We start from the raw sequence: 19,938 nt of genomic DNA, 5'->3' as shown, positions 1-19,938 counted from the left end.
GTCCTCTTATTTCTTCTTATTTAACTGCTCACTCTGAAGGAGGCCCTTGGGTTGACACAGTTGATGCCAATGTTAATTTTAAATGCATGAATCAGGTCCCCTCACAGTCTTCTCTGTTCAGGACTAAAAATATTCGGTTCTTTCAGCCTGTCACTATATGACATTCCTGTAAGCTATGGAATGTGTCTGGTTGAACTTCTCTGTACTGATCCTAAAGCAACAACATTTTTTCTAACAATGTGACACCCTTCCATTATCAGAAATCTGTTTATTCCTGTTAGTGCTGTTAGCGCTGTTAAGGCTGCGGAGCCTTTTTTGAAAGATGGGACTATAACAGGGACAGGATGCCAGTCCATTGCAGGACACACAGACAAAGACACAAGCACAATTTAGAGCCACCAGATAAATTAGCAAGCATGTCCTTTGGAAGGTTGGAAGAAACTGAAACCATATGAACATGAGAAGAACCTGCAAAATCTACAAAGAAAGTGCTCCAGTCCAGAATCAATCTCAGGACCTAAGAGCTACTTGGCAATCCTGTTTGAATTTCCTTAGACATTAACAGAGCATCCACCTGAGCCAAAAGCAACTCTCGGAACATCATTTTATCTCTTCCAACCATGTCTACACTGAGCTTTCTGTTTGCATACTTTCACAGGGATCACCTTGATTCAAATTCTCCTACCTGAGAACAACTTCAGAAGTCAAAATTGTCCTCTAACTGGGTCAACACCTTCCCCCAAGCTCTCCATGAATGATTCATTTCTTTCTTAATCTCTCCCACACTTCTCCTAGAACTCTCCTCTAATAATTCAATTTCTGTGTACCAGATTTAAATTTCTGTGGACTGTCTTTCTCATATCCTCCTTACAATTGTCACAAAGTCTTTTATTTTCTTTGTCCTCATAGCTCTGCTCTCTCCTCCATTCACCACACTGAAGAAGACTATCTTTTTACTTTTCAGTAACTGTTCAGTAACTGATAACCTCTTCTTTTTCTCTACTTTTCTATCACAGCTGATACTCTGATAGGTCTCTCCTCTTCAGTGTCATAATTTTACAATTAGTTACTTATGCAATGCAATTACTAATTCGCTTATTTGACTAGTTAACTGTATCAGAATATAAAGCATTAATATAAATTAGGAAAAGAGGCCCTACTGAAATACAGATTCCTATTTTACTCTGCTGCTTACATTTTGTACTCTCTTGTCTATTTATTAACTAATTCTCAATCCAAAAACATGCATGACCTTGGCTTCCTACACCCTTTAATTTATGCAGATTTATGCAGAACTTTAGACGTCCTCATCTTGAGGCATTGTGTTAAGTTCTTTCTTAAACAGATTGAAATCTAGCCCCTCCCTCCGGGGATTCCCAGCATTTTTACAGCACAACCTCGTTTGATTGACGGCAGTCAGTCCGTCCCTCCCCTTATCAGACTTGCTCGAGTGATCTGTGGTCTCATAGCTCGCTTGCGATTTACAAGCTCGGGATTCAGCTGTAAACGCTAGTTCAGTCACAAGTTTAATTCTGTGGTTTTTGATGGCGTTTGATGAAGCTCATTGCTGTTTGATATCTACTTTTTAAATTGAAACAGTTAAGATAATTGTGGCCTTTTTTCATCGTCTTTTCTTGAAATGTAAACAACTCTGAAAATAACTGAAAGGCATTTTTATTTTGGGCTTGAGATAAAAAGAGGAGAGCGGGGTGGCATGAAACTCAACACCTTAATCGAGTTATTTAAAAAGGAAACGGCAGATATTTCAGGAGCGAAAGCGTGTATCTGGCTCGACAGCGCATACCTCCTATTTGGTGTTTTGTAAGTTATAAAAAAAAAGTTTCCTGTTGGTGCACCATGGCCAATACGCCGGACGAAAGGAAAAAGGCAGAAGATCCTCCTGAAGACAGCCAGTGCGACTCGGGTTTTGGAATCGACTCCTTCCGATCCATAAACCAAGAGGATCATCAAAACATCAAAAGGACATCGCAGGAATCGAGCAGTGACAACAAGAAAGACAGGGATAAGTTGGACAATGTAACTGAGGACAGGCTGGACTCTTCCTACGGGTCGTCCTCTCTCACAGTTGAGAGTCTCAAGGACATGTTTCAGGATTGCAATATTTCTGAGCAAGAAGAAACAGAAAACACAGAGGCTACAGAGTACAACGAACAGGAAATAACATTTTTAACTACCATCAGCGAAGACGGAGACACGTATGTTTTTGTTTTTCCTGTTTTTGTCGGCTTTCCACTAAGAGACCAAATAATTATAATTACTGACAATAGCACATAAAATGCATCATTTAACATGTACATGAGCCGTTGTCGTTTATTGTTTTTTGTATGTTTAAAGCATGCAAAAAGCTATCTCTCTCCAAAATCTCATGAGCGTGTAACCCACCTTCAAATGAACTATATTTACATTACTCCATTTTGCAAAAAAAAAAAGAGGTAGTGATTCGCAGTGGAGAGAGAAAAAACGCGATAAGGCATCGTTGTAAGGTGATACTAGCGATTAGAAAGAAAAGCGTTGGTTGTTACAAAAGCTTTCTGGTAACATTTGCATATGCGAGAGCTTTGCGTGGTTGTTGGTAAGTGTGGATGTTGTAAGTCAAATACTGTCGTTGCAAGCGTGGAAAATGATCAAAAGGCTCGATACTTTATTATCCTCTGATACGAGTTGTGACACAAACGGTGTCAGGAGTATCAGCAACGCAGCTAGATCGTTTTACGTTATTAACCCATCCCTCGTAAGGAGTTTGGATCTTGATGAAATGTGTATTTCAAAGAATAATTACTATTTTGTCTTCAAAGAGAGATTATTCGTTTCTTTTGGCTTGAGTACCTCTTGATCTGATTTATGAGCATTCCTGGTACAGGAGCTCAGAATGGACAAGGAATCTTTGTAAACTATGATGACACATACTTTAAGGTCAATGTGATATTTTTGTTTTAAATGCAAAAAAGCACACTGAAGAGCCGATTTTCGTGTTTAGTGTCTGTGCGAAAAGTAATTGCAATTTCCATATGCAGTGCTTGCTGTTACAAAGTTTGCTCTCACTCGAAAGTCCCTACTGCCTGTGGAAAAAAAAGTGTTTTTTTCCTCTGAAGCCCCTATTTTTACTAATATTTGTACTTTTTTTCTTGACGCAAAATTACAGGACTTTAGTTTCAGCTTTGTAATTAATGTCATATTTTCCAGAAGAGGTGTGAATTCCCCATTGCTATTATACTGCTGTTATGATACCAGTTTTGTGTAGTCATTTAGGGAAGTGTTTGAGTTTTTGGAAACTACGAGGAACAGCAGTTTTTGGGGGGTTTTGGAAACAATCCATGAATTTAAACCCGTAAATTCCTACACACTGTTTCTGTGAACCACAATTTTGCATTGCTCGTCTGTCTCTGTGTCATTCTCATTTGGTTCCATTGTTTTCAAATATCAAGCAAAAGCATAAATTATCATGAATTTTAAGGAACAGAAAATTATTTTTCTGCTGTCAGTCACATTTTTCGTTGATAAAAATGTTTATGTAAACATAACACTACTTAAATGGAGGATAGCACTGGGTACTATCTGAAGGTGGGGGCTCACAAGTTAAGAGATTGTTTTTCAGTTTGATAATGATCCTAAACGCAGGCAAAATAAAGCCTCATTTAAATCAGAACTTCAGCCCACAAACTCAATCCATGTTCTAAATGTGAAACTACATGGTAGCTTCCCTTTTGATAAATTTATTCTGACTGCTCATTAGCTAAGGTATTGAGCCTGGAACTGGAGATTACAATTTAAAGTTTGCTGTAACTGAGTTCTGTACCTAAGTTAAATAATAATGATGACATAGATAATGAGGCTTCCTCCTTGAAGTGTTACAAAATGGGTCTGCTAGGACAGTAGGAAATACAGTTTGAACCAGAATATCGAGCTCCAGAAGGCAGCACAAATGAAACCTGAATGTATTTTGGTGTATATTTTTTTTAATAGGGCCTGCGTAGTATTATTCACAGTTTTCCCATTTTGAAATTGCTTTGTAACGGGAATAGGATAATGTTGTTTTTATATGGCTTTCTGTTTATACCGCTCTCCTAGAGGAAATTGTAGGCATTTCTCAATAAGTTCGAAAACCATGTTTTGAGGTAGTTTTTGCAGTGTGTTTAAATATGACACGAAGAAACAAAGCATTAAATGTCACCCACTTCTCTATTTTAATATCAGATGTGCTTTTTTGTCTGTTGCCACTCACACTGAGGGGGACTGTTTGTTAATGGCAGTCAATCATGTGACCCTGTGGCTGAGGTCTGACTACAGCTCTTTGAGGTGTGATGATGTATGAAAAAATATACATTTTGATTTTAAGGTAGGAGATTATCAAACATCTCCAACATAGTTCTGATTTTCAGAACTGTACCTCAACATTTTCTGTCATATCATAAGAATATTTGTAATTTATTTTAAATTAGTTGAGACTGTTTGATTGGAGCACATGTGCCTGAAGGTGTTTTTATGTCAAAAATGTCAGGGGAGTCTAATGAGGCGAAACTGCAGAGGAAGACAAGCAAGGAAAGTTATGGGATAGTGAAGCTGAGTAGTAAACCGTAGTAAAGACAGGGGTTTTTAAGAGGTATTGCAATTGTTTGCTCTGAAAGTTCTGTTTGCTTTAAACTACACTACAAGAATGAACATGTAACCCAGGAAACTTGTTTTCTGAGGAGTAAGGTGTTCAAGGTCTCAGTTCTTTAGAGAAGTGAAAAGGTTATGAGCAGGGAGTGAGTGAGAAAGCAGTCATCTCTAGATTCATGAGTATTTGAGCAGTGCTGTTTGCAGGACTTTTGCAGCTGCTTCTAGCTAACACAAAATTCACCACTTTTTACACTACTAGGTGCTAGGCAGTGCACTGAAATTGGTCATAGGGAAGCATGAAACTGTGGGGTTAGGGAAGTCCAGAGAACATCTGCACATTGGGGCAAAACCCTTTAAGGGGAAATACTATCAAAATGTGCTGGTAGCAATTAATGATCTGGGGGTGGGCTGATAGGAAGATGTGAAGAGAGACCTCTTATTGGGCGACAACAGGAAATTGAGCCTGTTACTTCCTTTTTTTAATGTCTGGTTAGTTAGGAAGCAGAAAGTCACAGTGACCAAAGAACCATTCATGTTTTATCTGCATCTTCAAAAGGAAAGAAGTGTTTTGAGATTTTTAAAATATATTTAAAATTTGCAGTACCTCAGAGGGGCTTGTCATTTAAGTTGTGGTAGTATTGACCAAAGAATTAGGAGAACTTGATATTTCGAACATATTAGAAAATGTGTAGTAGTGAGATGGGAGACTTATAGGAAAAAAAAAACAGTATGCCGCTGGAAATGGTGTTGGTGACCAGCAGGTGGCGCTTGTCTGTCTGGACCTGTGCTGTGCTTAGTCGATGTCACAATATGGTGATGGGAGCACTACGTCCCCCATGTGAGACTTTAAACTGAAGACTTAAGTCCTTCAACATTAAAGACTGCGTTGCCCTGTTCTTGAGAGTTTAGGTTATTGCCCTTGTGTCCTTAATAAGTTGCGCTTTAGGTTTGTACTAACTGCCCTCCATACATTTACCCTTGAACTCGAAGTCATTTCTCTGCCTGATCTGCTGTTTGTACAGGATAAAGTGTGAGATCAACTTGGATGAAAACCAAGGATGAAGCAGTTTTTGCTCATGTCTGTAAATGTACCCACCAACTTCACAGTTATTATTAAGCCTCATAATGTGACTTGTTTTGTTTCGTTTGATAAGTGCATATTTGTGAAAACAAATTGCTTAGGAAGTATAATTGTAAATAAAACCAAACATGTCCAATCTTGTATGTTCCATGCTTACAGCAGACTAGTATAATTATGCCATTTGGATGAATGCATGCTTCATAAGGTAGTTTAATCATTTCAGGTTTATTGGTCACTACTTGCAGGCACAAAAACCTTGAGAATTTAGCCTCTGTAACTTTGCAGGTAAATGCACCAAACACAGGAAAGAGATTTTCACTATTGTTCTTAGGATAAAGCTTCCGGGAGTGATTTCTAATCTGCAGTGACCCCACCTGTGGGTTTGCTTTACTCAGAAAGCAGAAGTGCTAAAATTAACTGTGGAATTCCCCGTGACTCTCAGAGCACATGCTCAGAGTTACACGCCTCAGACAGGGAAATGGTTTTGCTGCTGAAACGTCTCTCATTATTATTTACGCGAGTGTACATGTCATTTCAGTGTATGCATAGAAGTTTTCAGATCTGAGCTGTATGCTGTTCAAACTGCAAGCATGCAGTTTGTTAATGCTGTGGAGACTAGGCTCCTTAGCCATTCACAGGCAATGCACTTGTGCGTATCACTGTGAAGTGCTTCTTCTTATGCGTGTCAGATTTGGCAGTGAAAATGGAGTACGATTGTAGTAACACAAAAGTACATTTTTATCTTTTCTGCAAAATATTTCTAACTTACAGAAAACCGGGATAGGGCTTATCAGGCATAGGGTTAAAAAGTGAAAGAAAGAAGTTGGCTGGGTCTGAAGAAATACTGTGCAGTTTGTTTCTTGGTGTTACCTTGCAACACACGATTGGACCATATCTGTAGAGCAGACGGTAGGGAGACTAGAATCTCCTGGGTGTCTTCTGGCATTGCAGCCATGAATGATGAATGTTTCCTATCTTCCAGATATTGGATGTGTTGTTCTGTTGCCGTAGCAGGCCAAAGTGGAATTCAGATTTTCTTGTGTGGAAACCATTGTCAGTCCGTGTTGTTAAACGTCTCGCTGCTGTGCTCCCCCTGTGAATCTGCTGTTTTTTTTTTCAACAGGGCACGCACACCTTGCTTTGTTTTTTCCTTTTATCCTTCCCATTCATGATCAACAGATTTAATCGGTAGAGCTGTGGATAACAGTGATAAGTGAAAGAGGAAAAAGGGGGGATATATGGTTATCTTCATACATCTCTGAAACCACCCTGCGCCATTAAGATTAAAGTGTGTAGTGTGAATAGATTACTAATCTGTTGGGAACTTTGCTAAGTGAAAACGTTTGGGGATTTTGCTTCAAACCGTAATATATACAAAAAATACGAAAGTCCCTTGAAGGAGAACAAATGCTATGCTGGGTACCTTTCGGATTACAATTTTTTTTTTAAGCCTTGAGAAATTCTCCAGTTTGTCCTTGACTTTCTACCCCTGATAATCTGTGCCGGCTTTTCTTTTCCTTTTCGTCCTCTTAGTAACTTTTACGGTATGGAAATGTGTTGCGTCGAGCCGGGGGAGCCCCATTTCGATCTCTTTGTGCTGCTGTGAGTCTAACCAGCCGCAAGCAGGTTCAGTGTTCACCTTTGAAGAGCAAAGGAGGACAGCAGTGTAACTCAATTAAGAGAGAAGCCCTGTATAGTTACCTGAGGAGCAGGTCTGATCAGGATTGTTTTCTCTTGCAAAATCAAATGCCAGTCTGCAAGGCCTCTGGCATGCCTATTTTTGACAGCCTTTACATTTACCTTTCCTTAAAATAAGTTTACTGGGTATAAATTTGTGGTGATCCTGTTTAGTCTGCATTTAGTTTTCCAGTCTCTGCAGTGATTCAATTTTGTGCTTTTATGTTTGGTGGGCTTGTTTGTGTGTAACAGGGCAATTAAAAAGGAAACTGGGGTGTTGGGTATATGAATCTCATGCAGCGAAATAAGGAGGTGGAACTTTTACTTCTCTATTTTTGGTGTTTTGGAAATGCCCTTCTATTGAATGTCCTTAGTCGTGTATTAGAAGGAAGCCATACATATCTAAGAGTTCCTCAATTTTGAAATTTCTTAACACTTTAGAATCCTATGACGTGTGTCATTCCCTATTCCTTTGTATTGCTACTTTTACAGGTAAAAGAAACATGAAGTAAGATTTTGTTACAATAGAGCAGTGGTTCTCAAACGTTTTGGACCAAGTACCACCCCTAATCCAACCAAAGCATCCAAGTACCACCTACAAGTCATCATCTCATAGGAACCCCAGAAATTCTCAATGACCAACATGAGTGTGCGTGCACACACACTCACACATACATATAATACATATTATAATAATAAACTTTATTTGATATAGCGCCTTTAAAGGTGGCTTCTCAAAGTGTATTACAGAAAAAAAACATTAACAACACCTAAAAAAATTGCACCATTTCAGTGAGAGGGGTGAGCCTGTTTAGTTGAGCAAAGCAGATGTGAATTAATTTTTTGAGCCTTGATACAATTCACAACAGAGTCTAACAGATATTAAATCGTCAGGCATTTTCTTGACGGCAAAGGTCTCGCGGTGGATGTTGTAATGCGTACATTAATTTCTGGAGCAACCTCTCTAATTCGTGCAACTACACCGTTATGTCGGCTTGTCATCGCTCTAGCACCGTCTGTACAAACTCAGACGCATTTTATCCAGTCAAGGCCATTCAGAAGCTGAAATATGTGCTCTCCTGTAGTTCCTGTTGGTAGCGGTTTACAGAACAGAAAGTCTTCATGGGACATGCCCTCAAACTCGTATCTAACGTAAACGAGCAAATTGGCCAAATCGACTACAGACTCATCAAATTGCAGTGAAAAATATCTGCTCATCGTAACACGTTCTATCAGTGTACTTTTGATATAATCCTTCATTTCAATAATTCTATGAATGACTGTGTCTTTCAGGGGGAGGGGGGCAGCAGGTCGAGCTATTTAGCAGCCTTTTCTCTACACATAATACGTGTCAGCTCTTTTGCCAACGGTAAATAAGGTTCTTCAAAAATAGTGTAGCTTACCTGCTTTAGCAATCCGCAAGCTTGCATTTTTCAGTGTTTCCGTTTTTATTTCTGTATTTATTTAAAGTTTTTATTTCATGCGCATGGGAGAGAAACACAGAGACACAGAGACGCTCTGTGTATTTTCTCAAATTAGAACAGTTCTTATTGTATTATATTACAGTTCTTATATTTTTCTGTTATCACGCTTTCGTGTGCTCACAACATTACCTGCGTTCGTAGCACGTATTTCTCTGCATTCCTGTGTTTACAACGTTGGCATTGTTCCAAAATCACGCACATTCTCCTTTCTCCCTATTTGCTGGAGATACAGTAGCTTTTTTAAAATACAATTGGTCACTTGCATCCGTAGCATGCATTCCTATAGAGTGGTATAGAACTACAGAGTATCTCTTGTGTCCACTGAAGTATTAGCGCGCACTGTATCGTAGTACGTAGACTGCGTATTCGACACGTGTTAAAATACAAAATATGAAAACCCATCCCGATTTTTCAGCGCACACGACACGGTTCCAGGGTCATTTAGCGTACCACCTGGCGGCACTCCACGTACCACTGCCGGTACGTGTACCACAGTTTGAGAACCACTGCAATAGAGCATTCATTGTTTTGAATTTAGGAACATCTGCAAGTGAAGCCACCTTTAAGAGCATGAAAGTCAAATGTAGGTTGACTTAAATAGTCAGACAATAAGCTGAAAAACACAAAACCTCCTTAAATGAAAGAAAGAAAACCTTTTTATTAGTATATAGGGCGTTTCAGCTTGGTCTGAATCATTTGTTTCCCCTCTTCAGTGCCTCACATGGAGCCTGAAAACATTTAATGTAAAGTATTTTTACTGGAATAGTCCGCTTGACAACTGTTCTTTACTGATTGGTAGTGAATTTACTGAGGAAGCGTAAGGAAGAAGCACAAAGCTGAAAAGTTGGAGGAGACAGAGACCTTTGGTTTCTTGCCTTTGTGCTAGATCAGTTTCTACGGTATTTTACATAATATTTTCTAAGTATTTTTCAGAAACCTGAAAGTACTGTGCATCAGTGCTCACATGTAAATTACAATAAATTTCCTAGAAATTAAGTAGTTGCTGAGCTTTGCCAGTGACTCTTGAGTCGAGACAGCTATGGAGAAACCCTCAGAAAGCATGTAGTTGCATGTGAACTCGGCTACAAAATGAGAGGTATAAGAATAATCACCTTTTTTGTCCTACAGTTAAGGTTACTATTTTGGTTTTCTGATCATGGGCAAGTGAACCTGTGTGCCATACAGCTACTCAGAACTTGTACACCTCGCCTGAAAATATCTGAGTCAGAAAAGTCAAAATGTCAACTTCACTCATACCAGCTAAGGTGTCAGAAAGAAGATGCTGGGTGATTAAAGTGCAAGGGCCCCTTGAAACACAGCCGCATTCGTGCCAAATTCTGACATTTTCCAGAATGTCAGACTCTGTACTTCTTCAATGGAATCATATCCATTGTATATAGCATATAGAATGAAACCTCCCCCATGCTGACACACTGCTCATAATACTGTATCTTTCCATTGTCATGGAGCCAAAGCCCACTGCCGAGCACCATTCATCCCACATTATTGCCCTGTAGATTTGATTGTAAATGACAGGTTTTTTTTCTGATGAGTAGGATTGAGGAGGCTCTGGCTCAATTGCAATTGCATGAAGTTTTTCTTGAGAGCAAAAAGCCCCACTGAGATAAAACTCAACAGCCCTTACTATTTAGTAAATACTGAGTTTTAAGTTGGGGAACAACAGCCCTCTTTTAGGCCAAACACTGACCTGATTAAGTGGTCAATCCCTGCAGGCTTCTTATAGATACCATTTGCTGTAAGAAGACAGAGGAGGCAAATAAGCACCATAAGGTAAAAGTTAATTATTTGTCAACATAGCCAGATCTCTGTATATTTGTACAGGCATGACTGTCATAGTCATGCCTAGGCAATCTTGTAAATGTTGTACAAAGTAGGTATTTCCAGGCTTCCTTTTGAGGGACCACACACTTTCTGGTTTTTGTTACAGCCAAGCTCTCAGTTACATACAGTAATTGAGTTAAACTCTTATACGTGTTGACAGCTGCGTTTTAACTATTACATTTCCTAAGTAAAAATTTCATGATGGGGGGGGGAATGAGTAGAAAGCAAACATCTGCAAATATTCCGGTCTAGCCACTTGTCGATTCAATTACAGCTTCAGTTCAGTCATTATGATCAGCTGGAACAAAGAAGCAGCATGTGTGAAAGCACACCCCTGATCTAGACAGCTGTATATGGAGGTGGAAGGCAAAGCAATTTTTTATGTCTGCTTTCAAATTTGAATTTGCCTTGCGCCTATAAATGTAGTAAACAATTTAGGTGTAAGAATCATCTGATGTGCCGTTCAAAAAGTCATTCTTGTACATTGGAGAAGGCTGGCATTGGGGAAATAGTTTCGCTTCAAAGGGAAATCTAATGAAATTAGTAGTTCATTAATTAAATGTAATAGTATTTGTATGGGCTTTCACGGGGTGCTCCCAGTTCTTTCTTCCTCCCGCGGACATACTAGCAAGATTAATAAGGGTTAATTAGGGCTTCTACTTTGTGCATATGCATTCTAAGGTGGACTGGGGTCTTGTCCAAGGTGTCTGCCTTCTCTTGCCCCTCGGACCCTTGACGCAGGTTAGCAGCTTTCAGATAATTGATAGGTGTAACTCCAAAGTTCTTGTGGTGCAGCTCAGTCTTCATAGAACATAAGGGTTTGAGGCCTTAGAGAGAGACATCCACCATGTGGGGCTCACGCAAAAACACAGATTCAGCCAGGTCGCAGACGTTTAAGGTATTGTGTGCCACTAGGATTCACTCTTGTTCAGCAGCAACAACAACAAGGATGTAGCATTGTGTGGGAGAAGAGTTATCAACCTCTTGCAGAGTTTGCCTTAAGATTGATATCTGGAACGTGAAAGAAACCTCCTCTTCAGTCAGAGACAATCTCCACAGCTGTTAGTCTTACCACAACTTCTTACTACTAGGACAGTAATTCAATGTGAAGTGCAAAGACATGCCCTGTGCTTGCATCCTGTTGGCAGGTTAAATTACTTTGATGGCTCAGGACTTGGAGGAGATGCATTAGGTTGTTGAAGAACGGATGAGCCAGCATGAGATTGTTGTTACTATTAGTGGACCAGCTTAGGTCTTGTTAGGCATGTGAACGTATTGAACTGGGAAAGGTACTGGATGTTTTTGATATTTCAAAACGTCTAATGTGTAACGTGTGAAACGTGTAATGTCTGAGTTAATTTCAGTAATTTAAATATGTCCTGAGAAACATGAAAAGCACAAGAAGTGAATACAGGAGCCATTAGCATTTGCTGCATTTTTAATCTCTCATCGTGTGTGTATACAGTATATATGTGTGTGTAGGTGGTAGCAGTAGCAGCAATTACCCCAAATCTCAAATCTTGTCTACTGAACAAAACAGAATCTCAATGGGCTCCTCTTGCCTGTAGTCTTATCAAGATCATTTGGTTTTTAGTAACTAAATTTGTTTTTTGAAAGAAGCCATGATATGTGCTTTGAACACGAGGCTTGGTGGGTAGAGTCAGACTCCCACAACCTTTTGTTTCAAGAAGTGCCTCCTGTTTTTGGTTTTAAATGAACTTCCACATAGTTACCACCTGTTTCCTCTGGTTAGTGTTTCACTGTTGATAATGGGAAAAGTCGGCTCGGTTAACTTTTATCAAATTACAATTCTGTGAGGTCCCCTTGTGATCTTCTCTGCTCAAGACTTAAAAGGCTATTTTTTTTTGGTTTTTTTTAGCCTGTCAGTGTAGGACACTCCTTTAGGCCTGGGAATGTGTCTCGTTGCTTTTCCTTGGGACAGGTTCCAGACAAGCAGTCTTTCTTGTGGTGAATGGTAGTTTGAATGAGATCCGACTTCTGTTTGCCTGTTAATTGTCTCTCCCCAAAGACGAAAATTAAATCAACTTCAACACCTAAGTCATTTTTAATAGCTTCTTCAAGCTCAATGTCTGTCATCCTATAGTTATACTTTGCTTTTAATACCTGTATGGAATATTTTGCACTTGGCTTAAATAAAATGAGTGTGGCAGACATTTTTGCATCCTCACATTGTCTAGTAAGACATAAACAATGTGCTAACATAAGCTCATAAGTCTTTTTCATAAGTAGCATTTGTCTTGATCATTTATCTTGCTACATGTATGTAATATTCTGCACTTATCTACCTTAAATGTCACATGCCAGAGTTTTGCTTAGTCTTGAATTCTATTTTTTTAATTTCCTTTAGAGGTTCTAAGGTGTTTTCTAGCCCTCCTACTTTATCATCTCAGATACTGACTAGTTTACTAGAATTTAGATCTTGTGTATAAATTGGGAGGCACAATGGTCCTATTAAAGACCCACTAGCTGCATCACCCCACCCTAAATAATAAAGAAATCTGTCTAGACAGATCAGCTTCTTTGAGCGAACGGCAGATTGCACAATAACATTTTCATTGAGGTGACTTTAAACTGTAGTTCTCTGTTGATTACTATATATTTGTCATGTTTACAGAAATCTGGAATGTGAAGGGAATATTTATCTTGAGTCTTTTTTTTTTTAGGATCTTACATCTTGCGATAATCCATGAAGAGAGGGAATTTGCAGAACAGTTGATATCCTTGTTTCCCAAAGATGTGCTGGACATACAGAATGATCTTTACCAGGTAAAGTCTTGAACATTTGACACTTGGAGTCCATCATTAGACATTTTTTTAAAACTTTCTGTATGCTTCCAGCTACAGTGTGGTTATTTAGAATAATTAATCCTGGTCCTGGAGAACATTGTGTAGATTGCTATAATATTCCATTATGATCAATTAAACAATTGAGTTAACTTAATTTGTCAGTACAATGTAAGTACTGTTCATCCTCCAATTTCCAGAGTTCTCTTAGTTGAAAAGATTGAGATACTTGCCACTAGTTTACAGGTGTTGCCAATTTTAAAAACAGGTTACCTGTAAAATTCACTGGACTAGGGTTGTTCCAGGGCCAAGCTGGAAATTCATGCTTTAAAATGCTTTATTTAACTTGTCAAACAATGAAACTAAACAAATTACCCTGAAAATATACCTCTGTCTGAGACTCCAAAGATGTCAAATACCATTTCAAAGATATTCATTTTGGAGAGCTCGTGTCTGCTCTTCCTCCTTGTTTTCACTTATTTTCTTGTGGGCTACCATAACATGTTGGCATTAGTCCAACACTTTTTCTACTCTGCAAATGAAACTGAGTGCAAATTCCTTTCAACTTCCAATTTCAGTATGGTAAGATTAAAGCACAATTTCGTGTATGTCATCAAACCTGTGTAGTATACTCTATATTACTGTTAATGTTATTGTACTAGGTAAGGCTCAAGTGCAGTAGATATATGTGATATTGAATAGCATTAGAAATGGTATACAAACATCTGGAAATGCTGTAACCTTATGACTCAAAAATTCACCTTTGTAGGCCTGAGTTCAGCTTTATTTAAGGCCTGAATTAATGAGTTGAGCCAGGAATACAAAGCCAATACTTGAATGCTGGTTTTGTTTCAGAAACTCTTTCTACTGCCCAGTCAAAACCTGTCATCAGGGACTGGAGTTATAATTTGCAGCCATTAGATGCAATGCCATTTTTATTTAAAAAATGAAAAATTTGTGATCTCAATTCTTATCTCATGCGTATCAATTCTATTATCATATATTTTAACCAAGGGTTTTAACATGGGGTGTTTGGTACAGTAGGGTAATTTTTGGGGGTGACAAGCAGAGCATTTTTAGTAGTTCTGAGCAGGAAAGGAAACTCCTGGATACTAGAATGAAAGCTATCTGCCCCTTTGGGAAAATCTGCCGTTATTTTTCCAGAAAATTCCTGAGCAGTGTGTTTTTGATTAATGTGCAGTAAAAACATAAGGAACGTGCAGTTAAACCTTTCCAGTAGGGACTTTCTTTTTCCATGGGTGTAAGGGACTTTTTTGTGGGGGAGAGTAAAAAAGGGAATCCCCCCACAATCAAATTTAGAAACATCGGGAAGGGGATCTCCCACTAAGACTAATTTAGGGCCTGGAAGTAGTCATTTTTATATAATTTTGCTATGAATGCAGTAGCAGTGTGCACAAATGTCTTTTGTTGGAAGGTCAAAAGTTTATTACGTGGTTTTGGGTGTGATTAATCTCTTAGACATGACCCCTCTGAGTACTGGTAAAACTAGTTGTAATAATAAGTTACTAAATATTTTTAAAATGTTTCCTTCCTGTCATTTCTAAAAATCTCTTTTAATAGTGTAAGAAGATATTACATTTATTTTAAATGCACAAGTACTCCCAAATATAATAAAGGTATTTTGGTCAAGGGTTCTACATGTTAAAAGCCAGAAAAGGTTTGTAACGAGTACTATTTACTTTTTAATGTACAGTAACTGACCTTCATTGGTTATTTTAATCTACTGTAGCTTTCCAAAACTTGTGAAGTGAAAAGGTGATTTGCCTTTAAAAACCCTTAGCACAGCCATGATACCTTCTAATTTGGTAACATTCTTCCAAAAAAAAGGGGGGTTCCCATCAGCCTTTTTTTTAAAGAAATGAAAGGATCAACTGTCCCATTTACTAAATTCAGTGATTTTAGGCTGCTTTCATTTGGGTAAGTCACAAATTAGCAGGTTTCAAAATCGTCAGAAGCAAAACAATAACAAAACACTATTTTATATGCAGCTAACATGAAACGGCCAAACTTCTAATTTGATTCGCTTCTCAGCTGAATTTACCCAACGCCTGACAAGCTGTCGTTGTTTTGTTCTCTTGACAGACGCCATTACATCTGGCCACGTACCTGAACCTGACCTCGGTGGTGCAGGCACTGGTGCACAAGCAGGCCAGCCTGGAGCTGCAGGACCAGGACGGCAACACGCCGCTCCACGTGGCTTGTGAGCAGGGGCGGGTGGACTGCATCAACGAGATGACCCGAGGCCTTTCTGTCAGGCAGCTGGGCTGCGTCCTGGAGATCCAGAACTGGAGAGGTATTCAGAATGGTTCGCCTTGGCGCATGAGAAAAAGGCAGAAAAGTGCAGCCACGGACATACAGTATTTCCTCATAGCACTTGAGGGCTAGATGAAGATTGTGAAAGCTCTTGGAAACAGGGCCTCCCTGCTCTTTCTGCTGGGGGCGGTCACTTCTTTATGAAGTAATAATGCTAAGCTCTCCAGACAGATGTCATGCTTTCCGACTCGCATTACAAACAGGCTGACTTTTTCTGATAAAATCCGCTTTTCAAAGAAAGGACATGTATTCAGTGTAAGCTCTCATACTTCAGAAGTATTCTTGACATAGCAGCAAACGTATGTCCAAAACTTGTGTCCTGCTTCTTATAAACTTTGGTCTTTTGTCTTATTGCAGGCCTGACATGCCTCCACTTAGCCACTCTGCGGAGAAATCATCGGCTCGTGAAACTTCTGCTGAAGAAGTGCGCAAACATCAATACTCAGGTGCTGTGCGGTTGTGCTTCTCTGTTGGCTGACCTACGGATATGAAAGGATGAAGTTTAAAATTTGTTTCCATTTAATACAGCAATAGCCATTGTAATATTTTCCAATACTGCATGACCCAGCAACCTTCATCTGAACAGAATAACATAAGAGATTGTATCAAGAACGCCTTCCTTCCATGCTACTGTGCAGGTGCAAGCAAAATACTGTATGCTGTTTAGATAAATCCAGTAGTAGTGACTGTCTGAAGGACTTGAATTTCTTCTGTATTTTTTTTTAAGTACCAATATCCTTAATTCAGTTTGAGAAACAAACACTATTTTGTGTAACTCAACAGTTTGAAAAAGCCCCATGAAGACAGCTGTGGTATAAATTAAATCTTTTTATCTTTCCCCATCAGTGGGAAATATTGCAGGTGTCAGCCCCAGAAGTTTATGGTAACTTTGTGGGTTCAGCCAAGAATCTTCTTTAAAACTCAAGCAATGGGTTTTGAAGTACCCTTTGGCATGTGGGTCCAAGTTTTAAACTGGTTCTAAGCACTGATGTTTGTTCATATTTCCTTAGGTGCTCCTTTACAATCTTGCCACCTAAACTGAAACTATCCTTAACTGAGGCCGCTATCGTTAAAAGAACTGTCAAGCATAGATTGACATTGTTTCCTAAGTAACCATGTTTCTCCTCTGCTTTTCCTATTCAGGAGGGAACGAGCGGAAAGACTCCTCTGCATCTGGCCGTGGAGCTGCATGACCCGTCTTTGGTGACGCTGCTGTTGAATCAGGGTGCCAATGTGGATGCAGCAATGTACAATGGCTGCACCTCTTTGCATCTGGCAGTTGGAAGACAGGACGCCACAATCGCTAACTTGCTGTGCCAGTCTGGAGCTGATAAGATGTTACGAAACATGGAAGACGAGACCGCCCTGGACCTCGCTGATGGAAACGATGATGTAAGTTTGCTTCCGGAATGTTGGAGCTTGGGGGGGATTTCATTTACAAGGAGACGGATTCAAAGGGCTAAAAATCATAGGAGGACATTTGGAAGGCTAATGCAAGTCAGGCAGTCCTTTTCAAAGCTGTTAGGGCAGGTTTAATATGTGTATAACATATTGATGTGCAAGTCAGGGAGGGGTTGAACGGTTCTCATCAGAACAGCATGTGTACAATTATACTGTTTCAAGTATACACTGACTAAAAGCTGAATAACTGTTTAGCAGTGTTTTTCCAGTGTTCCTGGGATAAACCATTTAATTCCTCCACATTGCGAATGTTTCAGCTGTGTTTCTAAAATAAATAAAAACAAGCTTGTCTTACATGCTTTACAGCCCCTACCAAGGCCTGTGCAGTCCCACCCTCCTCTAGGCCTCTAGGCCTTATCCTGCACTCAGCAGATGTTTGTTTTCCTGCTCCCTGGGAGTCTGACACATACAGTATTTAGCTTTTAGCGTCTTCTTTTCATTGTAAGCTTGGCTGTTGCAGCATGGGTATCACTGCAGCTGGTTAAATTTGTCCTCTTTGTGTCTTCCAGATCCTTGCACTCTTTCCATTTGATGACATTCAGATCTCTGGCCGGTCTGTTGTTGGAATGAAATTCTGAAGACTTGTGACATGGCAACCCTGAGGACTTAACATGCGTATTTATAACCAGACATTTCCAAAGACTTTGGTTTGAATTTTGGACTGCCCACCTGAGCAGCATTTTTCTTCTGAAATCAGTACTATACATATATTGCCAGGAACTGAATCCTAAGGATGTTGTCTCCTCTGGGCTGCTATTTGTGTTATACATTTTGTTTTAGGGGAATTCTGTTTTTTTTTAATTGGATTAATGTATGTTCTTTTATAAACAATCACTTCCTAGAGATCCCTTTCACTTATGTAGAAGTGTAGGAGGAGGGAATTAAATCTTGCCTAAATGTTTAACTGAAACCTTCTGTGACTGTTGGAAGAAGAGTGGTATCAAATAGGTATTTATATAGGCACCTATTTGGAGTTGGTGGAGGTTAAATTATTAAATTTGCCATTCTTTGACTGATTTTTGATCCAGTGTTCTTGTTGCTTAGTCTTCTGAAATACTTTATATAAAGTTTTTTGAAGTTTTTGGACAATACACATTTCAGTAAATATTAACTCTGCATCACTTTTTTTTGGGCGGTCAACTTAATAATTGCTTACACTTATATAGTGCTTTTCTGGACACTCCACTCAAAGCGCTTTACAGGTACTGGGGACTCCCCTGCACCACCACCAATGTGTAGCATCCACCTGGATGATGCGACAGCAGCCATAGTGCGCCAGAATGCTCACCACACACCAGCTATCAGTGGGGAGGAGAGCAGAGTAATGAAGCCAATTCATAGAGGGGGATTATTAGGAGGCCATGATTGGTAAGGGCCAATGGGAAATTTGGCCAGGACGCCGGGGTCTAAACTTGGCTTTAGAGATTGTGCTGTATGCATTGCTAACTAGGTGATCACTCTGGTATTTAGTGGAGTGAAAATCAGGATTTCCTGTAGATAGTGGTAGATGTGACTGTTAAAATAAGCCTAAGGTAATATTGTGCAGTGTGACGGGGGAATCTTTTTACTGAAAGATTAACCAATCCCAGCTGACATTCAGCGATAGCCACCTCACAGATGGGACTTCCATAGAAAGAGAGGAAGAGAATCACCGCATTACATCCTAGATACTGTCATTCAGTGCGTAAAAGCCACTCCTGAGCTTGCGTCTTTGTAGTGCATCATCTAACCCATTCCCAGCCAACACATTTGTTGCCAAGCATAGTCAGTCAAAGCTACAGGCCGATACATGCTTTTCATCTCACTTACAAGCCTTGAGTGCACTTGTAGATCATTAGAAGTTGAAAGGTCATGTGATTCAAGGAGTGGTTTTCACTGCTTAGTGATTACTGATGTGATTGTATTTGTCAAAATGTTTGAATTTTAGATTTAGCTTATCTGCAGCTTTCAGATGGTACTCGTGGACAGACTCCTTTACTTTTGATGCTATAAATTATTGCACTTATTTACCACAGGTGTGTTGCAAATGGAGCAATGTGGATGGTGCTATTGATATACAAAAAAAACTGAAATCTTCAAAGCCTTCTAATGAACTGCCATCAAAGCTAACTAGATGCTGTCTGCAGCAAACACAGATGTATGAAGCCTCCACATGATCCGCTGGGAGGCTAGCTTTGTTGAGCTGTCTTCCTAGTGCCTGCAAGACTATAGCAGTATAAGTGTTTTTCTTGTTAATTTGATGATGAAATGGCAGTGTGTGACAGTATTGAAAAATGCAACAGTTTGTACATTAGCTGTTACTCAATTTGTGATCAGATCTGCATTTTCTTTGCTTTAGGAAGAAAAAAAGCACATTTTTGTTTTGATGCCTCTTTCTATACAGTATGTTCATTTCTCTCAAGCTGTTAACACTAAAGTCCTTTTTCACCCTGTCTTAAAAAGGTACTTCTTCTTGCATTCTAGCTGCACATTTTACAAATAACAGCTTTCTCTAATACATTGGTTTCCTTTTGAAGGGCACACCATACAGATACAGAACGGTTTCATCTTTTCTGTGAAAACCTTTCCAAGGAACAGCTTATGTTGTATTTTTGTTGATGAATTACCTGTGCCAATAAACTAGTAACAAACTTT

At 39.3% G+C, this 19,938-nt stretch overlaps 1 protein-coding gene across 1 annotated transcript; it reads left to right on the top strand.

Moving 5' to 3' along the window:
* The first annotated feature begins 1,437 nt into the window (after window positions 1–1,437).
* On the top strand, window positions 1,438–19,938 carry nfkbie (nuclear factor of kappa light polypeptide gene enhancer in B-cells inhibitor, epsilon). Its single transcript, XM_088625515.1, has 6 exons — window positions 1,438–2,216; window positions 13,389–13,491; window positions 15,613–15,823; window positions 16,201–16,289; window positions 16,987–17,235; window positions 17,814–19,938. Exons 1-6 carry the CDS (start codon window positions 1,858–1,860, stop codon window positions 17,880–17,882), a joined length of 1,080 nt encoding a protein of 359 aa, XP_088481641.1. The 5' UTR covers window positions 1,438–1,857; the 3' UTR covers window positions 17,883–19,938.

The sequence above is a fragment of the Lepisosteus platostomus genome, chromosome 3 (assembly GCF_059453375.1).
Source record: "Lepisosteus platostomus isolate fLepPlt1 chromosome 3, fLepPlt1.hap1, whole genome shotgun sequence".
In the NCBI taxonomy this organism is placed as follows: Eukaryota; Metazoa; Chordata; class Actinopteri; order Semionotiformes; family Lepisosteidae; genus Lepisosteus; species Lepisosteus platostomus.
The sequence above is the reverse complement of the archived record's forward strand: the minus strand, read 5'-3'. Positions and strand labels throughout refer to the sequence as shown.